Raw genomic sequence first — 22011 nt, forward strand, 5'->3', positions numbered from 1 at the left:
TTTTTTTCTTCTTTTCCAAGTAAGAGGAGGGGAGATAGTGAGACAGATTTCTGCATGCGTCCTGACCAGGAACCGTCCAGCAACCCCTGTCTGGGGCCAATGCTTGCAACCGAGCTATTTTTAGTGCCTGAGGCAGAGGCTTCACAGAGCTATTCTCAGCACCTGTGGCCAGTGTGCTTGAATCAATCAAACCATGGCTATGGGAGGAGAAGCAAGAGAGAGAGGGGGGAGAGAGAAATGGGAGGGGGAGGGGTGGAGAAGCAGATGGTCGCTTCTCCTGTGTGCCCTGACCAGGAATCAAACCCAGGACATCCACACTCTACCACTGAGCCAGCTGGCCAGGGCCTGGTGTGGCTCTTAAAACAGCCTGATCACCAGTCCTGTAGGAAAAGGGATCAGTACATTTACCACCTCTGCTTAGAGTCTTATTTTGTACTCTTCCCTACTCCCTTCCACTCCCCACCCTTACCTGCCCTGTCACCTAGTCTAATGCATGGGATATGATAGGCAGTCAGTGTTTCCTGAATTAATGTCTCCTTGAGATCCCTGGGTAGGACTTTGGACTGGGTCAGTGATTCTCAGCCAAATTTCTTCTTGTCTTCACCTTGTTTTGATATACTATATACCCTTTGAGTTATATTTTTTATTATACATTTTAGTGGTATTTAACCAAGGATTGATATATCTAAGGAATTAGAGGAAGCATTCTGCAATAGTACAGGCAGCCTTCTTCCACTTAGAGATGGAGTATCCTTTTCCATCTCCACCTCACCCTATTTAAAAATTACTGGAGTTGAGATGTTAAGATGATTAAGGGCCCTTCCAGTTCTCTTCACAATTAGACATTAGGTCTGACCTTTCCTCAAAACTTGCCTACAATGTCAAGGAAAATTGTAGGAGTAGAGGAGAATTCTTAAGCTTCAGACAGCTAAAATGCATATATACGTAGCTGTTTAGTCCTTATCTCTTTTTTAAAAACTTGATCGCAGACTTTTAAACATGTGCTCTTTGCTTCCACAGCATTTCTCTTGCTCATGGCAGTATCCCTCAATCCAAGGCATCTGTGATTTTCATATTCTCGTGTTGACAGGCTGCAGTTTAGCCAGTTGGAGCTCCTCCAGAGCTATCTTTAGCCTGCCCCCTCCTTCATCTTTGGTGAGAGAAGGCCATTTCTTTTTATAGATATATACTAGTATAAGTATTATTTTCATTATAAAAGAAAAATGCCCCCTTTCCAAAAAATGGAAATAGAGAGGTCATCCTAATTTCCTTCACATTTAATGTTTCCACCTGTTGTTTTTCTATGTAAATTTTGACATAGTATTAATCACTATGTGGATTTTTATAATCTCTTTTGTAAGTTTAACGAGCTAGAACGGCACTGTTCATTTTGGTAGCCACTAGCCCCTGTGGCTACTGAGCACTTGAAGCATGGCTAGACCTAACTGAAATGTGCTAAAAGGTAAAACACATGTTGAATTTCAAGATTTAGTACAAAACAAAAAATATAAAAGATTTCACTAATACCTTTGTATAACAATTACACATTGAAATGATAATATTGTGGCTACATTGAGTTAAATAAAATATATTGAAATTAATTGTACCTGTTCTACTTTTTTAATGTGGCTACTAGAGAATTTATAAGAGCATATGTGGCTGGCATTATACTGGACAGTGCTGGTCTAGGATGATCTTTGTTTCCTGACTATGAACTATTTATAACCACTTTTTAAAAAATACCAAGTCTTTTGAAAAAGCAGCTTTATTACAGTATAATTCACATACCGTAAAATTCACACATTTTAAGTATATAGTCAGCAGATTTATATGATTGTGCTACCATCACCAAAATCCAGTTTTAGAACATTTCCATCACCCAAAAAAGGTACTTTGTGCCTTTTTACGGGCACTTCCCATTCCAGCTCCTAGTCCCAGACAACCACTAATCTGCTTTCTGTCTCTATAGATTGGCCTTTTGTAGACAGTTCATAAAATTAGATAATATGTGATCTTTTGTGTCTGGCTTTCACTTAGCGTAATGTTTTCGAAGTCCATCCATGTTGCAGCCTGTGTCAGACCTTCGTTCCTTTTTATAATGGAATAATTTTCCATTGTATGAGTAGACCACATTTTGTTTATTCACCAGTTGATGGACATTTGGGTCATTTTTTAAACAGCTGCAGAAAGTGAGGAGAGCTTTTTAAAATACGGTAACTGTGTAGGATACAGTAAAGTGATCTTGCCAAAATGAGGGGGTAGGTTGAGACAGGGGCATTAAGTTCTATTTCTGACTTTGCTACTTGAGGCTTCTCTGTGACTCAGTTTTCACATATATAAAATTAAGGCTGGAACTAGATCATTCAACAAATATTGCTAGAACTCCTTCTGTGCAAGGTCTCTGGTCATCACCCTAAAGGTAAATAAACGTGTCCCTGCCTACAGGTTTGACAGATGGGTGGAGGACAGAGGTAAGTGAACAGTTAGAATAAAATGTTAGAGGTGTTACAAAAGAACAATAGACTGGGTCCTTAGGAAGGGGTGTGAAGTTGTCAAGAAAGTATTTGCAGAAATGACTCTGGAAGGAAGAGTAGAGTTTGCCTGTCTGGCTATGACTTTATCATGTGCACTTGGAGATTCATGTGAGGACTCCTCAGTAGGGTCAGATATATATTTATTTTTTTATTTTAGAGAGAGAGGAAGGGGGAGAGAGAAAGACAGGAACATCACTTCGTTCCTGTATGTGTCCTTACTACCAGGGATCGAACTGACAACCTCTTCACTTTGGGACGATGCTCTAACCAGCCAAGCTATCCAACCAGGGCTCAGATATGCATTTTTAGGAAACAGTTCTACTGGTTGGTAATGGGGCTCAATGCAGTAATACAGGCAAGAAATGCTGATGTTACCTCTAATTAGGGATAGATTTGAGAAGAAACTGTTTTGGAGGTGGGAGTTGATGGATGATAAATGTGTAGATGTTTTCATGAATGGGAAGATTGAGTACTGTTAGGATGTTAATTCTTACTGCATTAATATATAATCTTAGCAGAGGAATCGTTGGATTGAAGGTTATAAACATCTTAGGTTCTTGACATGTATTAGCAGTTTTGCTTTCTGGAGAGTAAAGGTATTGGTCCCTTTTTGACACTGTACCTGTTTTGCCTAGACTTCATCAACATTGAATATTCATCTTAGAAAACTTATGAGACTTCTCGGTAAAAATGGTGATCTTGCCAAAATGAGGGGGTAGGTTGAGACAGGAGCATTGAGTTCTATTTCTGACTTTGCTACTTGAGGCTTCTCTGTGACTCAGTTTTCACATATATAAAATTAAGTATACCCATGGATACTTCCATTCAGTACTGAAACTTCACTAAATTGGCATAAAGGGTTTTGTTTTGTTTTTTAAAGTAAAAGAGCAGAGATGGAAAAACGAAAAGGCAGTGATAAACAAAATGCTTGAAACTAGAAAACGGTAAGAAAGCTGAACCTTAAGCAAGTACTGGTACATCTGAGAACCAGCCTGATATATACCTCAGAATCCCCCAAAGGTTTAATATAATTGGTGGCACCAGACCTTCTGGGGATAAAGAAGAATGAAGTGAAAATAAGGATTGGCTCATGTCTATATAAGAAGCTGTGAGAGCTGACCAGGCGGTGGCGCAGTGGATAGAGCGTCAGACTGGGATGCCGAGGACCCAGGTTCAAGAACCCGAGGTCGCCAGCTTGAGTTCATCTGGTTTGAGCAAAAGCTCACCAGCTTGGACCCAAGGTCGCTGGCTTGAGCAAGGGATTACTCGGTCTGCTGAAGGCCCGCGGTCAAGGCACATATGGGAAGGCAATCAATGAACAACTAAGGTGTCGCAATGTGCAACGAAAAACTAATGATTGATGCTTTTCATCTCTCCGTTCCTGTCTGTCTGTCCCTGTCTCTGACTCTCTCTCTGTCTCTGTAAAAAAAAAAAAAAAAAAAAAAAAAAAAAAGCTGTGAGATACCCTCCCATGCTGGGCTGCTGAAAATATGACCCTCCTCACTCTAGCAGAAGACTGGAAATTTACTTTTGAAGAAGTTAAAATAGAAGATCTCTAGATTGAGGTCTTCTAGGTATAGTTGAGGGTAGAGGTACAGTGAAAATGCACACAAAAATTAGGGGATGTTTTATCACTTCATATTCATTTTGAAATATCCCCCTAATTTTTGTGAGCAGTATAGTAGGAATCGTTATTGTGGGTGCTGAAGTGTTCCCAGTCATATTCCTCCACCTGGCTCTGAGAACACTGGCAGTCAGACCTTTTTTCTTCAGGCAAAAAATGGGAGACTTTGGGGAATCTGGCCCAAAAGGAAAAACCTAGAGTTTCCCAAACTAAATGGCTCAATCGGATCACCCTACAGTGAAGCTCACAGTTGACAGACTTCACCTTTGCAGTTTCTATTCATCTTTTTTATTTCTTACTCTTTAAATATAAGTAGCCATAAATTGACATACAACCAAGGAAGCTATAGAAAACAAAACAGAACCGAACAGGAGAAAAAGCGGCTTGGAGAAACAGAGCATAGACAGGGAGAAATAAACTTTAAAAAGGATGCCCTGGCCGGTTGGCTCAGCAGTAGAACGTCGGCCTGGCGTGCGGGGGACCCGGGTTTGATTCCCGGCCAGGGCACATAGGAGAAGCACCCATTTGCTTCTCCACCCCCCCCCTTCTTCTCTGTCTCTCTCTTCCCCTCCCGCAGCTGAGGCTCCATTGGAGCAAAGATGGCCCGGGCGCTGGGGATGGCTCCTTGGCCTCTGCCCCAGGTGCTAGAGTGGCTCTGGTCGTGGCAGAGTGATGCCCCGGAGGGGCAGAGCATCGCCCCCTGGTGGGCAGAGCTTCGCCCCTGGTGGGCGTGCCGGGTGGATCCCGGTCGGGCGCATGCAGGAGTCTGTCTGACTGTCTCTCCCCGTTTCCAGCTTCAGAAAAATACAAAAAAAAAAAAAAAAAAAAGGAGAGGAGCCTCACTAGTGGTGGCACAATGGATAAAGGGTTGACCCAGGACGCTCAGGTCCCTGGTTCGAAACCCCAAGGTCCCCAGCTTTAGCTCAGGCTTTTCAGCTTGAGCGTGGGATCATCAACATGATCCCAAGGTCTCTGGCTTGAGCAAGAGGTCATTGACTCAGCTGGAATACCCAGGTCAAGGCACATAAGAGAAAGCAATCAGTGAACAACTGAAGGGAAGCAATTATGAGTTGATACCTCTCATCTCTCTTTTCCCTTTGTCCCTTCCCTCTCTCAAAAATTAAATGAAAATAAAAATATAAAAAGGAAAGGAACAGTAACCTCAATACCCTCAGAGATGAGCATATGTCGCAAACATAAAATAAGAGGAAATACTATTTATTTATTTATTTATTTATTACAGAGACAGAGAGAGGGGGGGACAGACAGGAAGGGAGAGAGATGAGAAGTATCAGTTCTTCGTTGCAGCGCCTTAGTGGTTCATTGATTGCTTTCTCATATGTGCCTTGACCCGGAAAGCTTCAGCTGAGCTGGTGACCCCAGGTTTTTGTTTTTTTATAGAGACAGAGAGAGAGTCAGAGAGAGTCAGAGTCAGATAGGGACAGACAGGAACGGAGAGAGATGAGAAGCATCAATCATCAGTTTTTCGTTGCGTTTTGCCACACCTTAGTTGTTCATTGATTGCTTTCTCATTTGTGCCTTGACCGTGGGCCTTTAGCAGAGTGAGTAACCCCTTGCTCAAGCCAGCGACCTTGAGTCCAAGCTGGTGAGCTTTTTGCTCAAACCAGATGAGCTCACGCTCAGGCTGGCGACCTCGGGGTCTCGAACCTGGGTCCTCCGCATCCCAATCCAACGCTCTATCCACTGCACCACCACCTGGTCAGGCATGACCCCAGGTTTTAAACCTGCTTCCTCTGCATCGCAGTCCGACGCTCTATCCACTGCGCCACCACCTGGTCAGGCAAGAGCAAATACTATTTTAGAAGAGCATACAAAGAACAAAAAAGAGCTCTTGGAAAGTAAAATTATGCTAGCAAAACTGAAAATTTTTAAATATAGAAAGGTTAGAAGATGAAAAGTTAAGGAAATCTCCCAGAAAAAAAATAGAATAAAAAGGTAAAGATGGAGAATTTGTTTTAGTAGATTCAATATTCAAGTAATAGGAATTCTGAAAAGAAAATTGATGAAAACTGAAAGGATCAAATCATTAATGGAAAACATTTCCCTGAATCAAAGACTGAGTGTCTGGAATCAAACGGTCTACCCAGAACACAAATGAAAATAGCTCCACACCAAGGTATATCTGGATTTTCCTATAAAACACTGGCACCAGGAATATCCTACAATCCTCCTGAGAGAGAAAAAACAGGTTAAATTAAAAGCTTTAGAAATCAGAATGGCTTCAAACTTTTCAAAAGCAACGTTGAAATCTAGAAGCCTAAAGACATCCCTTCAAAATGATTTTCAACTTAGAATTCTATACGCAATTAAAAAAAAAAGGTCTTCCCATTGTTTCTCAGGAAGCCTTAAGAGAATTGTGCTCAAGCACTGCAAAACGAATAAATCAAGAAAGGAAAACATGGGATCTGGGAACACAGGTGCTCTGTCACGGGAGAGGTGATCTAGGGAGGATGGCTGGTCCAGATCGTCATAAGGCTCCACGAGAGACTGTATAGAAAGGCGAAAACTGATAACACAATTGGCACTTGTCCGAAAGGTGGGGATTAAAGTAACTAATACATGCATAGAAAATTAAGCAAATTGAGAAGTAGGCTGCTTTTACTATATAGTCTAGGGGCATGTTACTCTGTGTTAAGGTAAATGCCAAAATAATTGGAAGAGGTTAAAGTGATTGGTTCTGAGGAGTGGAGAATGACAGGGCCTACTGATTTAATAACATGTATGACTGATAAAAATAATTATTGATGAAGAAACCTCGACTGGCTTAATGAAAGGTGATATTTTAAATTTTTATAAAACTTACTAGTGAAGCCTGACCAGTGGTAGTGCAGTGGATAGAATATCGATCTGGGATGGTGATGTCCCAGATTCGAAACTCTGAGGTTGCTGGCTTGAGCGCAGGCTCACCAGCTTGAGTTCAGGATTGCTGGCTTGAGCATGGGATCATCGACATAGTAATCTGTTGTCAGTGGCTTGAGCAAAGGGTCACTGACTCAGCTAGAGCACCCCTTTCCTCGTCAAGGCATGTATGAGAAGCAATCAGTGAACAACTAAAGTGACACAATTACGAATTGATGCTTCTCATCTCTCCCTGTCTGTCTGTTTCTCTCTTGCTCGCTAAAAAAATTAATTTCTAGTGAAGTTGAAATATTTTGGTGTGTCCATTTCTTACTTTTGACTCAGATTTTACTGTCATCTGTCAATACACAACCTTGAGAGCAGAGACCTATGATCTTTCAGAGTTTGAGGGCCTGGGAATCTTTCATCAGGCTATTCCCTGAAGTTTTCCTTTGTCTCCTTAAGAACCCTGCTCTTAGATCAGGTTTCTGCAGACTGTGGAAACCTCTGTCTCAATGACCTTGGCCTTTCTTCCTCAGGTTGTCCGCACAAACCAGTGTGCAGGAGAATTCGTTATTACTTTCCCTCGTGCTTACCACAGTGGCTTCAACCAAGGCTACAATTTTGCCGAAGCTGTCAACTTTTGCACTGCTGACTGGGTGAGTCTGGCATGTGGTGGGCTGGAAGGGAGAGGCTGAGGCACCATGGCCTCCAGACTTGGCCAAACTCAACTTTGAACCTGTCCACAGTTGCCAGCTGGGCGCCAGTGCATTGAGCACTACCGCCGGCTTCGCAGATACTGTGTCTTCTCCCATGAGGAGCTCATATGCAAGATGGCTGCCTGCCCAGAGAAGCTGGACCTGAACCTGGCGGCAGCTGTGCATAAGGAGATGTTCATTATGGTGCAGGAGGAGCGGCGTCTACGAAAGGCTCTGCTGGAGAAGGTGAGTGATGGGGAGAGGGCCCTGGATCAGGCACCCTAGCATGACAGAGGTGGTAGGAGGAAGGGACAGCCCCAAGAAGTGGATGCAACTTCTCTTCTTGGGGAACAAAGAAAAGAACTATATAGATGCATCTGGGTGGGAAACCACATTCCGTTCCCTGCTCTACCATTTACTGACAACTACGAGCAAATTAATTTACTTTATTGCATATCAGTGTTCCTGACTGAAAAATTGGGATTATAATAGTGCTTATCTTTTTGAATAGTTGAGTAAATTGAGATGTTTATTAAGTAACTGAGCCATAGCAGTTGTTAGTATAGTTGCTATTCATTATTATTTAAATAACCCAACAAAGCAGACTGGCATATGCGGATTAGCTGGATGACCTTTTCAAGTCACTTAACCTCTCATAGTCTCACTTTCCCTCTCTGTAAAATGGAAATAAATACTTAACTTGCGCGGTGGTAAAACTGGAGTAAGATGATTAATGTCAAAGCATCTATTACTGCATTGCATCATAGCAGCTGCTATTGGTAATACTAATACATGAAGAAAAAGTATTGAACTATGGCACATTTCTTAGGGAATGCCATTTTTTAACATTCAGATAGTTGAGTAGCTCACACTGAGATAATATTACCAAGTAGAAGGCAATCCTACTTAATAGATCTCTCATAAGCATGTGTCAGTTTTGTGTGTAGATGACTGTAGTTCAGCTGCCTTCTTAAAACTCCACACTTGCCCAGTTAAGGTATTAACTTAGAGTCCTCCATAGAATTACAAAGGATCCTAGTCCTGAAGGGATCCCTTACTGCCCATTTAGGGTAACCCTTTCTTGTTTTAAAGTTCATTTATAACTTTGTTCTGAGCATGGACTGTAAGAAGAATGGGAGTAACAGTAAGTGTTAGAAGTCTGGGGCCTATCACTCTGTGGCATCGGCGACCCCTGGTTGTTTCCAGGCGTGGTTTTCTCTCTCTGTTCAACACTGTTGTTAGCTGATGACCCTGGGGCTGTTCCAGACTACTGGAAGAGGCCAAAGCAAGGTGGGAAGACTAGCCCTTCTCATCCTGCCACTCGGATTTCTTTACACTTGGCCCTTATCTTAGAGAACTGTTCTGGACCCCCAGTCTTGACATTATATAAAAGACTGTGTGTGTGTGTGTGTGTGCGCGTGCGCGCGCTCACACCCTTTTCTGAGGAGAGGGCTCATAGTTGGCATCCAATTCTCAGAGAAGTCCATGATCCAAAAATACCTAGGGGTCTCATCCTTAGAGCATTGTCTTCGGAGTCAAAATTGACTGCAGTCAGATCCTCACATTGAGTAAGGTAGTAACTCTCTCTGAGACTCAGCTTCCTCCTTAGTCAAATGACATAGGCCTGTGAAATATAGTTACCCTTATCTGAAAATTAGAGCTCATAGTAAATATTTGTTGAAGCACTTCTTTTTTTCCCCTATAGTCACAATACTAAACATTAGATCCCCAAAACTAACTTTTAACTTTGACCAACATCTTCCCATTTCCTTCACCTTCCAGCCCTGGCAGCCACCAATGGACTGTCCCTTTCTATGAGTTCAGCTTTTTAAAATTCCACATATAATTGATATCCTATTATTATTTAACTTAGTGTAATGTCCTCATTATCTTTCTATGTAGTCACAAATGGCAGGATTTCCTTCTTTATCATAGCTGAATAATAATCCATTGTGTATGTAAAACAACTTTTTATCCTTTTTTAAAAATTTTTTTAATTTTTTTTTTATTATTTCTCTGAAGCTGGAAACGGGGAGGCAGTCAGACAGACTCCCTCATGCGCCCGACCGGGATCCACCTGGCACGCCCACCAGGGGGCAATGCTCTGCCCATCCGGGGCATCGCTCTGTCATGACCAGAGCCACTCTAACGCCTGGGGCAGAGGCCAAGGAGCCATCCCCAGCGCCCGGGCCATCTTTTTGCTCCAGTGGAGCCTCGGCTGCAGGAGAGGAAGAGAGAGACAGAGAGGAAGGAGAGGGGGAGGGGTGGAGAAGCAGATGGGCGCCTCTCTTGTGTGCCCTGGCCAGGAATCGATCCCGGGACTTCCGCACGCCAGGCCGACGCTCTACCACTGAGCCAACCGGCCAGGGCCTAATTTATTTTTAAAAGTACTTGATATACAATGTTATATTAGTTTCAGGTGTGCAACATAGTGATTAGGCAAAAGTAGGTTTACAGTTATGAGTACACGAAACAAATATATTCTTGTTTTACTTATTTCTATTTCAACTGTAAACTTGCTTTTGCCCACCCCTGTGTTCCCTGTGCTGCACATTTTATCCCTGTGACTTATTCTGTAACTGGTAGTTTGCACCCACCCCCACACCTCTTCCCATCTGGCAACCATCAGTTCTCTTTATCTGTGAGTTTGTTTCTGTTATGCTTTGTCCGTTGGTTGGTTTGTTTTCTAGATTCTACATATAAGTGAAATCACATGGTATTTGTCTGACTCTGCAGATGCAGAAGCCAAGGATACAGAGGGCTGACTGTATACTTATTGAAAAACATCAACACATAAGTGGACCCATGCAGTTCAAACCCATGTTTTAAGGCTCAACTGTATATACATCTTTATCCATTCATCACTCAAAGGTTGCTTCCATATCTTGGATAGTGTAGTGCTGTAATGAACGTAGGGGAGCATATGTCTTTGTGAATTAGTGTTTTTTATTGCTTTGGACAAATAAATACCCAGAAGTGGGATTGCTGGACCATAAGGTGGCTCTATTTTTAATTTTCTGAGGAATCTCCAGAATGGCTGCACCATTTTATACTGCTCACAAAAATTAGGGGATATTTCAAAATGAAGATGAAGTGATAAAAAGAAGCATTTGATTTTTTATTAAACAAGAATATCAGAAAAGCAAACAAGTCAAAGAAAGTTGTTTGATTATGCAGATGAGATGCAAAACCAACTTTTATTCGTTGGTGAAAATGCACTATACAAAAGGCTAAAAGTATTAGAGTATCTGCTCGTTCCCTGATCCCCTAATTTTTGTGAGCAGTGTATATTTCCACCAACAGTGCACAAAGGGTTTCTTTTCTCCTTATTTCCACCAATACTTTAATCTTTTATATAGTCATCCTAGCAGGTGTGAAGTGATAATCTCATCGTGGTTTTGCTGTGTATTTCCTTAATGATTAATGATGTTGAGCATCTTTTTATGTATCTTTTGGCTATTTGTATGCCTTTAAAATAATGTCTATTCAGGTCCTTTGTCCATTTTTGAAATTGAATTGTTTGTTTATTGTCATTGAGTTATATAATTTTTGTGTGGGGTTTTTTTTTGTTGTTGTTGGTTTTTTTTGTATTTTTCTGAAGCTGGAAACGGGGAGAGACAGTCAGACAGACTCCCGCATGCGCCTGACCGGGGTGGGCGACGCTCTGCCCACCAGGGGGCGATGCTCTGCCCCTCCGGGGCGTCGCTCTGCTGCGACCAGAACCACTCTAGCGCCTGGGGCAGAGGCCAAGGAGCCATCCCCAGCGCCCGGGCCATCTTTGCTCCAATGGAGCCTTGGCTGCGGGAGGGGAAGAGAGAGACAGAGGAGGAAGAAGGGGGGGTGTGTGGAGAAGCAAATGGGCGCTTCTCCTATGTGCCCTGGCTGGGAATCAAACCCGGGTCCCCCACACGCCAAGCCGACGCTCTACCGCTGAGCCAACCGGCCAGGGCTTTGTTGTTGTTTTTGAAGCAAGAATGGAATGGTAGGAGAGAAAGAGATGAGAGTGAAAAGCATCAACTTGTTGCTTCACTTTTGTTGTGCATTGACTGCTTCTCGTTTGTGCCTTGACCAGGGGGCTCAAGCCAAGCCAGTAACCTTGGGCTCAAGCTAGCAACTTTTGCCCTGCACATAAGCTGATGAGCACACACTCAAGTCTGCAACCTCGGGGTTTCAAGCCAGTGACTTCAGTGTCCCTGGTCAACACTATACTGTGCCACCACTAGTCAGGCTAGTTATGTATTTATATCTTTATATATTTTGGATATTAACCCTTTGTCAGATACATGGTTTACAATATTTTCTCCCATTCTATAGGTTGGCTTTTCTTTTTTTGTCCTTTTGTGCAGAAGCTTTTTAGTTTGATTTAGTCCCATTTGCTTGTTTTTGCTTTTTGCTTGTGATTTTGGTGTCATACAAAAAAAAAGTCATTGCCAAGACCATTATCAAGGTTTTTTTCCTTTTTTTTCTTCTAGGAGCTTTATGGTTTCAGATCTTATGTTTACATCTTTAATTTATTTCAAGTTAATTTTTGTGCGTGCTGTGAGATACGGGTCCAGTTTCATTCTTTTGCAAGTCGTTATCTACTTTTCCAAGTACCATTTATTGAAGAGACTATCCTTTCCTCATTGAGTAGTCTGAGCTCCCTTGTCAAATATTAGTTGACCAAATATATGTAGAGGTTTATTTCTGGGCTCTCAATTCTGTTCCATTGGTCTGTGTGTCTGTTTTTATATCAGTAACATAGTATTTTGATTACTATAGCTTTGTAGTATAGTTTGTAACCAAGAAGGGTGATTACCTCCAGCTTTGTTCTTCTTTCACAAGATTGCTTTGGCTATTTGGGTCTTGTGTGGTTCCACTTATTCTAAGTAAGTGTTAAGATACTTTTCTGAGTTCTTAGTTGCTTTATCTTTTGTTAATCCTTGTAACAACCCATTGAGGATGGTACCATTATCTCCATTTTACAAGGTAGGAAAACTAAAACCTAGAGAGGTTTAAATTATTTATTTATTTATTTATTCAAGATCACACAGCTAATAAGTGGCGAAGTGGGATTTGTAATGTGCACTGGACTCATATCTTATGCAGAGGTTGGGTGTTAAAGTCGAAAGAGCAGATAAAAACTGTTAAGACTCAAAATATCCCTTTAAAATCCCCAAATTTGCCCATAGTGGTAGCAGTGTATTATCTTTCAGTTCCTCCCACAAAGCCAGCTTGTCTTCCACTTTAGGAATGGATTGCCATTTCATCTGAGCAGCAGATGAAGTCATTGCTTAGGTTTGGAAGCCATCTTGTTAAAAAAAAATTTATGTGTAAATATACGTAATGGTATCTTTAAACAGTAGACACGGGCCTATAGTTTTATATCTGTAACTATCTATGTGCACACAGTGTGTCTTGCCTGCTAAGCAGCCAGCACGGTGCCTGGAGCACAGTGGCGCCCAGTGACTAGAAGCCTGCATTGTTCTCCGACATGGCTTTTCTCTTGGCTACTCCCACACCCTGCCGCACCTCTGGTGCTCGGTCCACCACTTACCTTACCTTCTCCCACACAAAAGACCCTTTTAGCTGATCTGAATCGTAGCTAATTTTCTTCCTCAGCCCACATGATCTTGCCCTGGTTCGTGTGATTGCGCGAGCTGTGAGAGTCTGGACTTCATCGAGGCAGGGTGCTCCTTGAAGTTTGATCTCCCCCACAGCTCTCAGCACAGATTTGTTAATAACATGGGGCTCAGTGGTGGCTGAGCTGCGGTGTCTGTGTCCCTGTTCTGGTTCTATGTAATGTGCGTGGTCGAACGCCCCCAGGGCATCACGGAAGCTGAGCGAGAGGCTTTTGAGCTGCTCCCAGATGATGAGCGCCAGTGCATCAAGTGTAAGACCACGTGCTTCCTCTCAGCCCTGGCCTGCTACGACTGCCCAGACGGCCTTGTCTGCCTTTCCCACATCAATGACCTGTGCAAGTGCTCCAGTAGCCGGCAGTACCTGCGGTGAGCAGGGGGCCTACCTGGAGGAAGTGGGCCAAGGAGGGAGATGCAAGAGCTGGACCAGAGGTGCTCTTCCCTGCCCTCTTCCTCCAGGTATCGGTATACCTTGGATGAGCTCCCTGCCATGCTGCATAAGCTGAAGGTTCGGGCTGAGTCCTTTGACACCTGGGCCAACAAAGTGCGAGTGGCCCTGGAGGTGGAGGATGGGCGGAAGCGCAGTGAGTGATGGGGGGGAACGGAGGGACTCCACAGGCAAGTTCTACTCCCCTTTCTTCTGTACCCCCACCCTCTTCCTCTGCTTGACTCAATACTGCCTAATCCTTGCTGTTTTCATTCTCTCTCCAGGCCTTGAAGAGCTGAGAGCACTAGAGTCTGAGGCCCGCGAGCGGAGGTTTCCTAACAGTGAGCTGCTGCAGCGACTGAAGAGCTGCCTGAGCGAGGCAGAGGCTTGCGTGTCCCAGGCCCTGGGACTGGTCAGCGGCCAGGAAGCTGGGTATGGCAGCATGAGGTGTTGGCACGGGTAGCTTATTGAGACGGCACCTAGGAAAAGTACAACAAGGGGTGGACTCTGAATACCTTGGGCAGATGACATTGGTAAGAAGCTGACAAGCACGGCAGTGTGAGGTGGCCTGGGAGGCACAGGGGAAGGCAGAGACCAGGCAGCTATAGTGGAGAAGGTATCTCTGTCCTAAGAAAGCTAGAAATGTTTTATTTTATTATTTAGAAAATTAAATTTAAAAGGGTGACATTGATCAATTAGAGTCCATAAGAAATGTCTTTTTTATTAGTACCTAGAGGAGAGTTTAGACAGGCTGAAGGATTTTGTGGGCAAGGAGGAGTTGTGGAAGGTTTAGGGGCAAGAAAAGGACATAGAAGCATAAACCTGATAGATTGAAAAGTCATTTTCTGTCACTGTCAATTAATTTCTAAGTCCCCCCTTCCCATATATATCCTATATTTTTCTCAGGTTTTTTTTCTCCCCTTATATTAATGTACTTGTATCTTAGAACCCCCCTCTACCCTGGGAGGCTGGGAGAACTGTGGAGCATGAGAGATCAAAGTGGGAAGTTGTGAGCGAAGGTGTTGGGTCTCAGGACAGACAGGGAAGGTGGGGACTGGGTTTGGACCTGAAACCCCACATGTGGCACTTCATAGTCCCCACAGGGTAGCTGGTCCTCAGATGACCCTGGCTGAGCTCCAGGCCTTTCTGGACCAGATGAACAACCTGCCTTGTGCCATGCACCAGATTGGGGATGTTAAGGTAAGTAGAGGTGGGCTTGGAGCGCTGCTGAGGGACCGGGCGGTTGGGGGACCTGAGCAACGCTTGGCTCCCTCAGAAAGTGTCGAATATTTAGGCAAGACAGGATGCACGTGTGAGAAAGGAACGGGAGGGAGGAGGCCAAAGGTCTTGTGACTGCATCTTAGAAATGGTATTTGAGGGACAGGTGGCAAGGGTGTAAGTACAGGAGGCACGGTCAAGGGAATGTTTCCTGATGGAGTCAAAGAGGAAAAGGAAAAAGTTACAAGGGTGTTTGTGGGCCTGGGAAGCTGAATCAAGTTAAGGAAGGTAGAGAAGTGAGTGGAAAAGGCCGTGGACACTGGTGTGAGTGTAGGGGCTTGTGAGAAGGCCAAGCAGAGCCGGGCATGGAGGGAGTCCTGCTGCTATGCATCAGACTCCTCTGGGGACTTCAATAAAGCATAGACTCCTGGCCAACCCTAGTAAGAATCTCTCGGAGTGGGGACCAGGAACCTGCATTTTAACAAGTTCAGCAGGGTATTCTAATAGGCAGTAAATGTTAGGAACCACGGTCTTAGGGCATGGTGAGGGAGGAGAGCCCAGATACTGAACGGGGGGAAGGTAGGTGGGGCAAGGGGATCTGGTTGTGGGACCTGAGTGGGCCCAGCTGAAGAGTTTGTTCTTCATCTGTGTCCTGGTAGGGTATTCTGGAACAGGTGGAGGCCTACCAGGCTGAGGCCCGTGAGGCCTTGGCCTCACTGCCCTCCAGTCCAGGGCTACTGCAGTCCCTGTTGGAAAGGGGGCGGCAGCTGGGGGTGGAGGTGCCTGAGGCCCAGCAGCTCCAGCGGCAGGTGGAACAGGCGCGATGGCTGGATGAGGTGAAACGCACGTTGGCCCCCTCAGCCCGAAGGGGCACCCTGGCTGTCATGCGGGGACTGTTGGTCGCGGGTGCCAGTGTAGCCCCTAGCTCTGCTGTGGATAAGGCCCGGGCCGAGCTACAGGAGCTGCTGACCATTGCTGAACGCTGGGAGGAGAAGGCCCACCTCTGCCTGGAGGCCAGGTAAGTGTAGCCTCTTCCCTGCCCTACCCCAACCTTCAGATTTAGTGGGGAAGCTGAAGATGATTCCCATGGGTGGCTTGGGCAGCAGACTCCCATGTTGGGTGTGTTGACTCTCCTTCCCTTGCTTGTTCCCTATCTTATTTTTTTTTAAACTCCATACACACATAGAAGCAGAGACAGGCTTGTGGGGAAACAGCTGGACAGATACAGAGGTGTATAGAAGACTAGCTCTACAGGCTGACAGGTGTGCACATACATGAGCACAAGTAACAACAGGCTGATGGACAGATGTTGGTAGAAAGACATTACGCACAGGGCAATCTGACAAACTGCAGCACAGGATTAATACCTCAGGTTGTGTGTGTAGGCACTGCCAGCAGGCTGACAGACTGGCGGACAAGCAGAGGCTCGAGGGCTCTGGCAGAAGTTGGGTGCGTGCAGTCTGGAGCAAGCAGTGACTGGCAGCCACCCGTAGGCAGAATACATGCAAGTAGGCCCACGTGGCAGCCCCAGGGGCTCATGCCAATATATCTGGTGGTCAGGCTGGGTTTCTGGTCAGGTAGACCACCCCAGACTGAGGCTTCTTTTTTCCCTACCTATAGGCAGAAGCATCCACCAGCTACACTCGAGGCCATAATCCATGAGGCAGAAAACATCCCTGTTCACCTGCCCAACATCCAGGCTCTCAAGGAGGCTCTTGCTAAGGCCCGGGCCTGGATTGCTGATGTGGATGAGATCCAAGTGAGGACCCTGGGCCGCCCCCCCCATCTCCATCCCATACCTTCAGTCCAGCCAGAGGAGCTAACAGACATTGGGTTGTGCTGGGTTGGCTTGGCTGGAGGACTGGGACACAACTCGGAAGACGCACGATGTGCAGCGTGAGGAGGGTTTGTGAGGCGGCTAGAGGGAGGAGAGGGTGCTGGTGAGAGTGAGAATGGGGTAGGGAGCGAAGAAGGGGCAGACCACAGCACAGTAACTTGTCTGATGGGCCTGCAGACTGACTGGGTACCTGGGGCCTGAACCAGTGGATGTAGGAACTGCGGGGAGAGCCAGGTGGGTGTGCTTAGGACGATCCCTGTTTATTTCTGCCTCATCGTTGAGCCCAGTCTGCCTTCCCAGCTCAGGGCTGGGCACAGAGGAACATCATTAGATGTTGGCTTATTGAATTGAGCTTTCTCTGCCTCTGTCCCAGAATGGTGACCACTACCCCTGCTTGGATGACTTGGAGGGTCTGGTGGCCGTAGGCCGGGACCTCCCCGTGGGGTTGGAGGAGCTGAGACAGCTAGAGCTGCAGGTACTGACAGCGCACTCCTGGAGGGAGAAGGCCTCCAAGACCTTCCTCAAGAAGAATTCGTGCTACACGCTGCTGGAGGTGAGGGCGGGGCCTGAGCCTCAGCTTCTCCAGCCTGTGGCCTGGCTATTGTGAGATGGCTCATATAAAAACGTGAGGGTTTGGGGGTGCTGAGGAGGGGAGGAGAGATGGTGGCTGGTAGGGAAGCCTGTCATCCCTCCTCTGTCTGCCTTCAGGTGCTCTGCCCGTGTGCAGACGCTGGCTCCGACAGCACCAAGCGCAGCCGGTGGATGGAGAAGGAGCTGGGGTTGTACAAGTCTGACACAGAGCTACTGGGGCTGTCTGCGCAGGACCTCAGGGACCCAGGCTCTGTGGTAAGGAGCATGGGCCAGATGGGGAGAAGAGTGGTGACAGGAGTGTCTAAGCTGGGTGACCATGGGCAGATCACTTGCTCCCTGGGCCTCACCTCTGCTGGTTTGGGGGTGGGGTGTTTATGGCACCAGACAAGGAAAGAGATGGGCTGCTGACCTCCTCTTCCCCATCCTGGGCACGGCAGATCGTGGCCTTCAAGGAAGGGGAACAGAAGGAGAAGGAGGGTATCCTGCAGCTACGGCGTACCAACTCCGCCAAGCCCAGTCCACTGGCATCATCGACCACGGCCTCGTCTGCTACCTCCATTTGTGTGTGTGGGCAGGTGCCGGCCGGGGTGGGAGCTCTGCAGTGTGACTTGTGTCAGGACTGGTTCCATGGGCGATGCGTGTCGGTGCCCCGCCTCCTCAGCTCCCCGAGGCCGAGTCCCACCTCACCCCCACTGCTGGCCTGGTGGGAGTGGGACACCAAATTCTTATGTCCGCTGTGCATGCGCTCGCGGCGCCCACGCCTGGAGACCATCCTGGCACTGCTGGTAGCCCTGCAGAGACTGCCTGTGCGGCTGCCCGAGGGCGAGGCCTTGCAGTGCCTCACAGAGAGGGCCATCAGCTGGCAAGGCCGCGCCAGGCAGGCTCTGGCCTCTGAGGATGTGACTGCTCTGTTGGGACGGCTGGCTGAACTTCGCCAGAGGCTGCAGGCTGAACCCAGGCCTGAGGAGCCGCCCACTTACCCTTCAGCCCCGGCCTCTGATCCTCTTAGAGAAGGCAGTGGCAAGGATATGCCTAAGGTGAGCTGCCCAGCCCAGCTCTTGTCTTCACATTCCTGTCTCCCAGCCCCCACCCCTGTTAGGCTCCAGCCCTCTCTGTGGTCTCTGACCTTCCATTTCCTTTGGCCCACTCTCCCTGCCCCATTCTGTATTCTGTCCAGATTCCTAGATTGGTCCCTGCTGGCAGCCTGTCCGCCCTTCTTCAGGAGGTGGGGAGTTCCAAGTCTCAGATTCGAGGGAAGAACAGGGCTTGGTTCTTCAGTTACCGTTCCCCATTCTTGCTCTCTGGCAGGTGCAAGGGTTGCTAGAGAATGGAGACAGCGTGACCAGTCCTGAGAAGGTAGCCCCAGGGGAAGGCTCAGGTAAGAGAGGTAGGTCTAGATGTGGGCAGGCTGTTTATTGGCTGTCACCAGAGTTGACCCACACGGTCCTTGGCTCTGCTGTGGTGCTGGGGAGGCAACCGGCGGAGCCTCTAACCCAGCCTGTCTCCACGACCCCCCAGACCTGGAGCTGCTGTCCTCGCTGTTGCCACAGTTAACTGGCCCCATGTTGGAGCTGCCCGAGGCAACCCGGGCCCCCCTGGAGGAGCTCATGTTGGAGGGGGACCTACTCGAGGTTACCCTGGATGAGAACCACAGCATCTGGCAGCTGCTACAGGCTGGGCAGCCTCCAGACCTGGAGCGGATCCGCACACTTCTAGAGGTGAGGAAGGGATTGTGGGCAGGGCCAGGAGGTCAGGCCGGGCAAGGCAGGAGCCCAGGCCTGACCACCAGCCCGCACCTTTTTCTGCCTATCTGTGATCACAGCTGGAGAAGGCAGAGCGCCATGGGAGCCGGGCCCGGGGCCGGGCGTTGGAGAGGCGTCGGCGGCGGAAGGTGGATCGGGGTGGGGAGGGTGATGACCCAGTCCGAGAGGAGCTAGAGCCAAAGAGGGTCCGGAGCTCAGGGCCGGAGGCCGAGGAGGCCCAGGAGGCCCAGGAGGAGGAGGAGTTGGAGGAGGAGGCCGTGGCTGAGGGCCCCGCCCAGCCGTTGCCCAGCACCGGCAGCCCCAGCACCCAGGGGAGCCAGGATGGCTTGGAGCCAGCCCCAGAGGCCAGTTCAGGCCCCTCGGCCCCCTTCTCCATTCTGACTCCCCAGCTTCATGTGCCCTGCCCACAGCAGCCACCTCAGCAACAGTCGTGACGATGGCTGAGCCTGGCACAGACCCCGACAGAGACCCCCCTTGGCCTCAAGGATCCTCTTTCTGACCATCAAGCCTGCTTCTTGGGAGGTGGGCGAGTAGGGGGGATGGCCACCCCCCACCCCAGCCCACCCCTGAGTCCCTTGACTTTTATATTCTGACTCCAAGGTATTGTTCAGACCTCAGCTCCTGGGGGCCGGCCCCTGGAGTCCCCCTCCCTAGTAGCCTCGAACCAGCATTCCCAGATACCTGAGGCAGACAGACAGACGGATGATGGGCAGGGGGCCGGGTGTGACTGGGCCTGGGCCAGCACCATTCCAGAGACAAGGCCAGTGCGTATGCAAACTGGGGGAATCTCCTCTTCCTCGCCCCAGTTCTAGCCGTGGCCAGGCCGGGCTACACAAACCTCACCTCCACCCTCACTCCCCCTCTCCCCTCGTCCTGCCTCCCTCTCCCTTCTCCTCCCTTCTCCTGACTGGTCCACCCAGGAGGAGGAAACTTCACATAGCTGTGCTCACAGTTTCTTTTAAATGGTTTCGTTGGGGAACTGACCACGGTTCCCCATAATCTGAAGAAAGCTTTCGGTGCTTGTCCTCACAACCACCTGGACCTTCCCCCCTGTTCTGCCCTATCTCCTTTCCTCCTCCTGGGTTCATGTTGTAATAAAACAAGATTGTTGGTGTGTAATTAATTTGTTCAAAAGAAAAAAAAAAAAAGCAAAACAAGAAACTTGGTTCCAACTGAAGCCTATTTTAATTTTATTTTATTATTTTCCTCTTGTTAGAAATAAAACCCTTAGCAACATTTTTTGGAAACATGTTTCTGAAGTGCATTTCTCTTCGAAGGGGGAGAACAGTGAGTGCCTCCATCGCCTGTCAGCGGACCAGCTGCCAGGAGCACTGGGGCTGAAGCCCTCGGGCTCTGGGCTCGGGCTCGGGGCTCTGGGCTCGGGGCTCGGGCTCTGGGCTCGGGCTCTGGGCTTGGGGCTCTGGGCTCGGGCTCGGGGCTCGGGCTCTGGGCTCGGGTTCGGGGCTCGGGCTCTGGGCTTGGGTTCTGGGCTCTGGGCTCTGGGCTCGGGCTCTGGGCTCAGGCTCTGGGCTCTGGGCTCTGGGCTCTGGGCTCTGGGCTCTGGGCTCGGGCTCGGCTCCGGAGCCGCCCCGGGTTCTCCTTAACTGGAGGCGGACAGCCCTGAGTCTTCCTACCCCCCGCGGCAGTCTTCCCCACCTCTCCGCAGGTGGCCCTGACCCTCTCCCTGACTCCTGCAGCAGCCCTTGTCTATCCTCAAGCCTCGGGCGTGATTTTTTGGCTTTCTTGAGGTATAATTGACATACCATGAAATTGACCTGTTTTAAATGTACAATTCAGTAAACTAATTGTTTCTAAAATGCAGATCTGATCATGTCACTCTGTTGCTTAAAGCTGTCCATGATGCTTTGTTGCCCTGAAGACCAAGAGTATATATTTATATAATCTCGCTGTTTCTAGAATGCTTTCTGTCTGTCCCATCATGCCAGTCGGAGCCTTCCCTGGTTTTTCTCCACTCGAGGGTTCTTTCTGCCTCTGTAGATGGGGACTAAAGCTCAGATGTGTGGTCATTTGCAACCGGAGTGCAGTTTTTACAAATAGCTTTATTGCAATATAGTTTACATACGCAATTCATCCACTTAAAGTATACAGTTCAATGGCTTGTAGTATATTCTAGTTGTGCAACCATCACCACAAAAGACTTTAGAATGTTTTCATCATTGTAAAAAACCCACATTCCTAGGCATCACTCCGCTCTCCCAGGTCCCCATTCCTAGGCCACCACTAATCTACATGGATTTCACCTATTTTGAATATTTTATATAAATGGAGTCATACAATACGTGATCCTTTCTGACTGTTCTTTCACTTAGCATAATGGTTTGAAGCCAAAGTCACTTAGATGTACGTATTAATGGTGCCTTTATATTGGGCAGACTGTTTTCCCCCTTCCGGGCCCCAGAGTGAATGTGTTGGCCTAGGTCAGGGATCGTCACAGGAGTTAGTTTACATTTGTGGGGGTTTGCATGCATGTTTTTCTGGCAGGAACACTAGCCAGCTCACATCAGATTCATAAAGGGACCCTTGTCCCTCCAAAGGCAAAAACCACTGTGGTCCTGAATACTCTGTTCAGTCTGTGCATGAGGATACAGGAGGAAATGGGAGCGTTGAAGCTGCTTCTGTGGGGCAGCCCCCTGGCTTCCCGTCGCTTCCCGCCTCACCTGGTCTTACAGGGGCTGCTACTCGAGAGCTTAAAGCAAAAGGACAGACCCTGGTGCCCACCTAGCCCGGGAGCCCAGCACTACCACTTTGCCTACTCGTCTGACAGCTTGGCTGGTTTTGTTCCACTTCCCATTCCTGATTTCCATGTGATAGGAACCTAGTG

General features: G+C 47.6%; 1 protein-coding gene across 5 annotated transcripts in view; it reads left to right on the plus strand.

Annotated features, from left to right (window-relative positions):
- Positions 1 to 20416, plus strand: part of KDM5C (lysine demethylase 5C) — a 36178-nt gene extending 15762 nt beyond the window's left edge. For 3 of the 5 annotated variants that reach the window (XM_066357536.1, XM_066357537.1, XM_066357535.1), the window contains 14 exons: positions 7557 to 7676; positions 7767 to 7961; positions 13521 to 13702; positions 13793 to 13917; positions 14045 to 14192; positions 14855 to 14960; positions 15638 to 15996; positions 16599 to 16737; positions 17189 to 17368; positions 17524 to 17661; positions 17844 to 18443; positions 18715 to 18784; positions 18925 to 19124; positions 19229 to 20416. In XM_066357536.1, the coding sequence (XP_066213633.1) occupies positions 7557 to 7676; positions 7767 to 7961; positions 13521 to 13702; positions 13793 to 13917; positions 14045 to 14192; positions 14855 to 14960; positions 15638 to 15996; positions 16599 to 16737; positions 17189 to 17368; positions 17524 to 17661; positions 17844 to 18443; positions 18715 to 18784; positions 18925 to 19124; positions 19229 to 19603 (2937 nt within the window). In that variant the 3' untranslated portion in view covers positions 19604 to 20416. Of the gene's footprint in view, positions 1 to 7556; positions 7677 to 7766; positions 7962 to 13520; positions 13703 to 13792; positions 13918 to 14044; positions 14193 to 14854; positions 14961 to 15637; positions 15997 to 16598; positions 16738 to 17188; positions 17369 to 17523; positions 17662 to 17843; positions 18444 to 18714; positions 18794 to 18924; positions 19125 to 19228 lie in introns of all 5 variants that reach the window. The other 2 variants (XM_066357533.1, XM_066357532.1) reach the window with 1 other exon arrangement.
- Positions 20417 to 22011: the final 1595 nt, after the last annotated feature.

Source organism: Saccopteryx leptura, chromosome X (genome assembly GCF_036850995.1).
Source record: "Saccopteryx leptura isolate mSacLep1 chromosome X, mSacLep1_pri_phased_curated, whole genome shotgun sequence".
Classification (NCBI taxonomy): domain Eukaryota; kingdom Metazoa; phylum Chordata; class Mammalia; order Chiroptera; family Emballonuridae; genus Saccopteryx; species Saccopteryx leptura.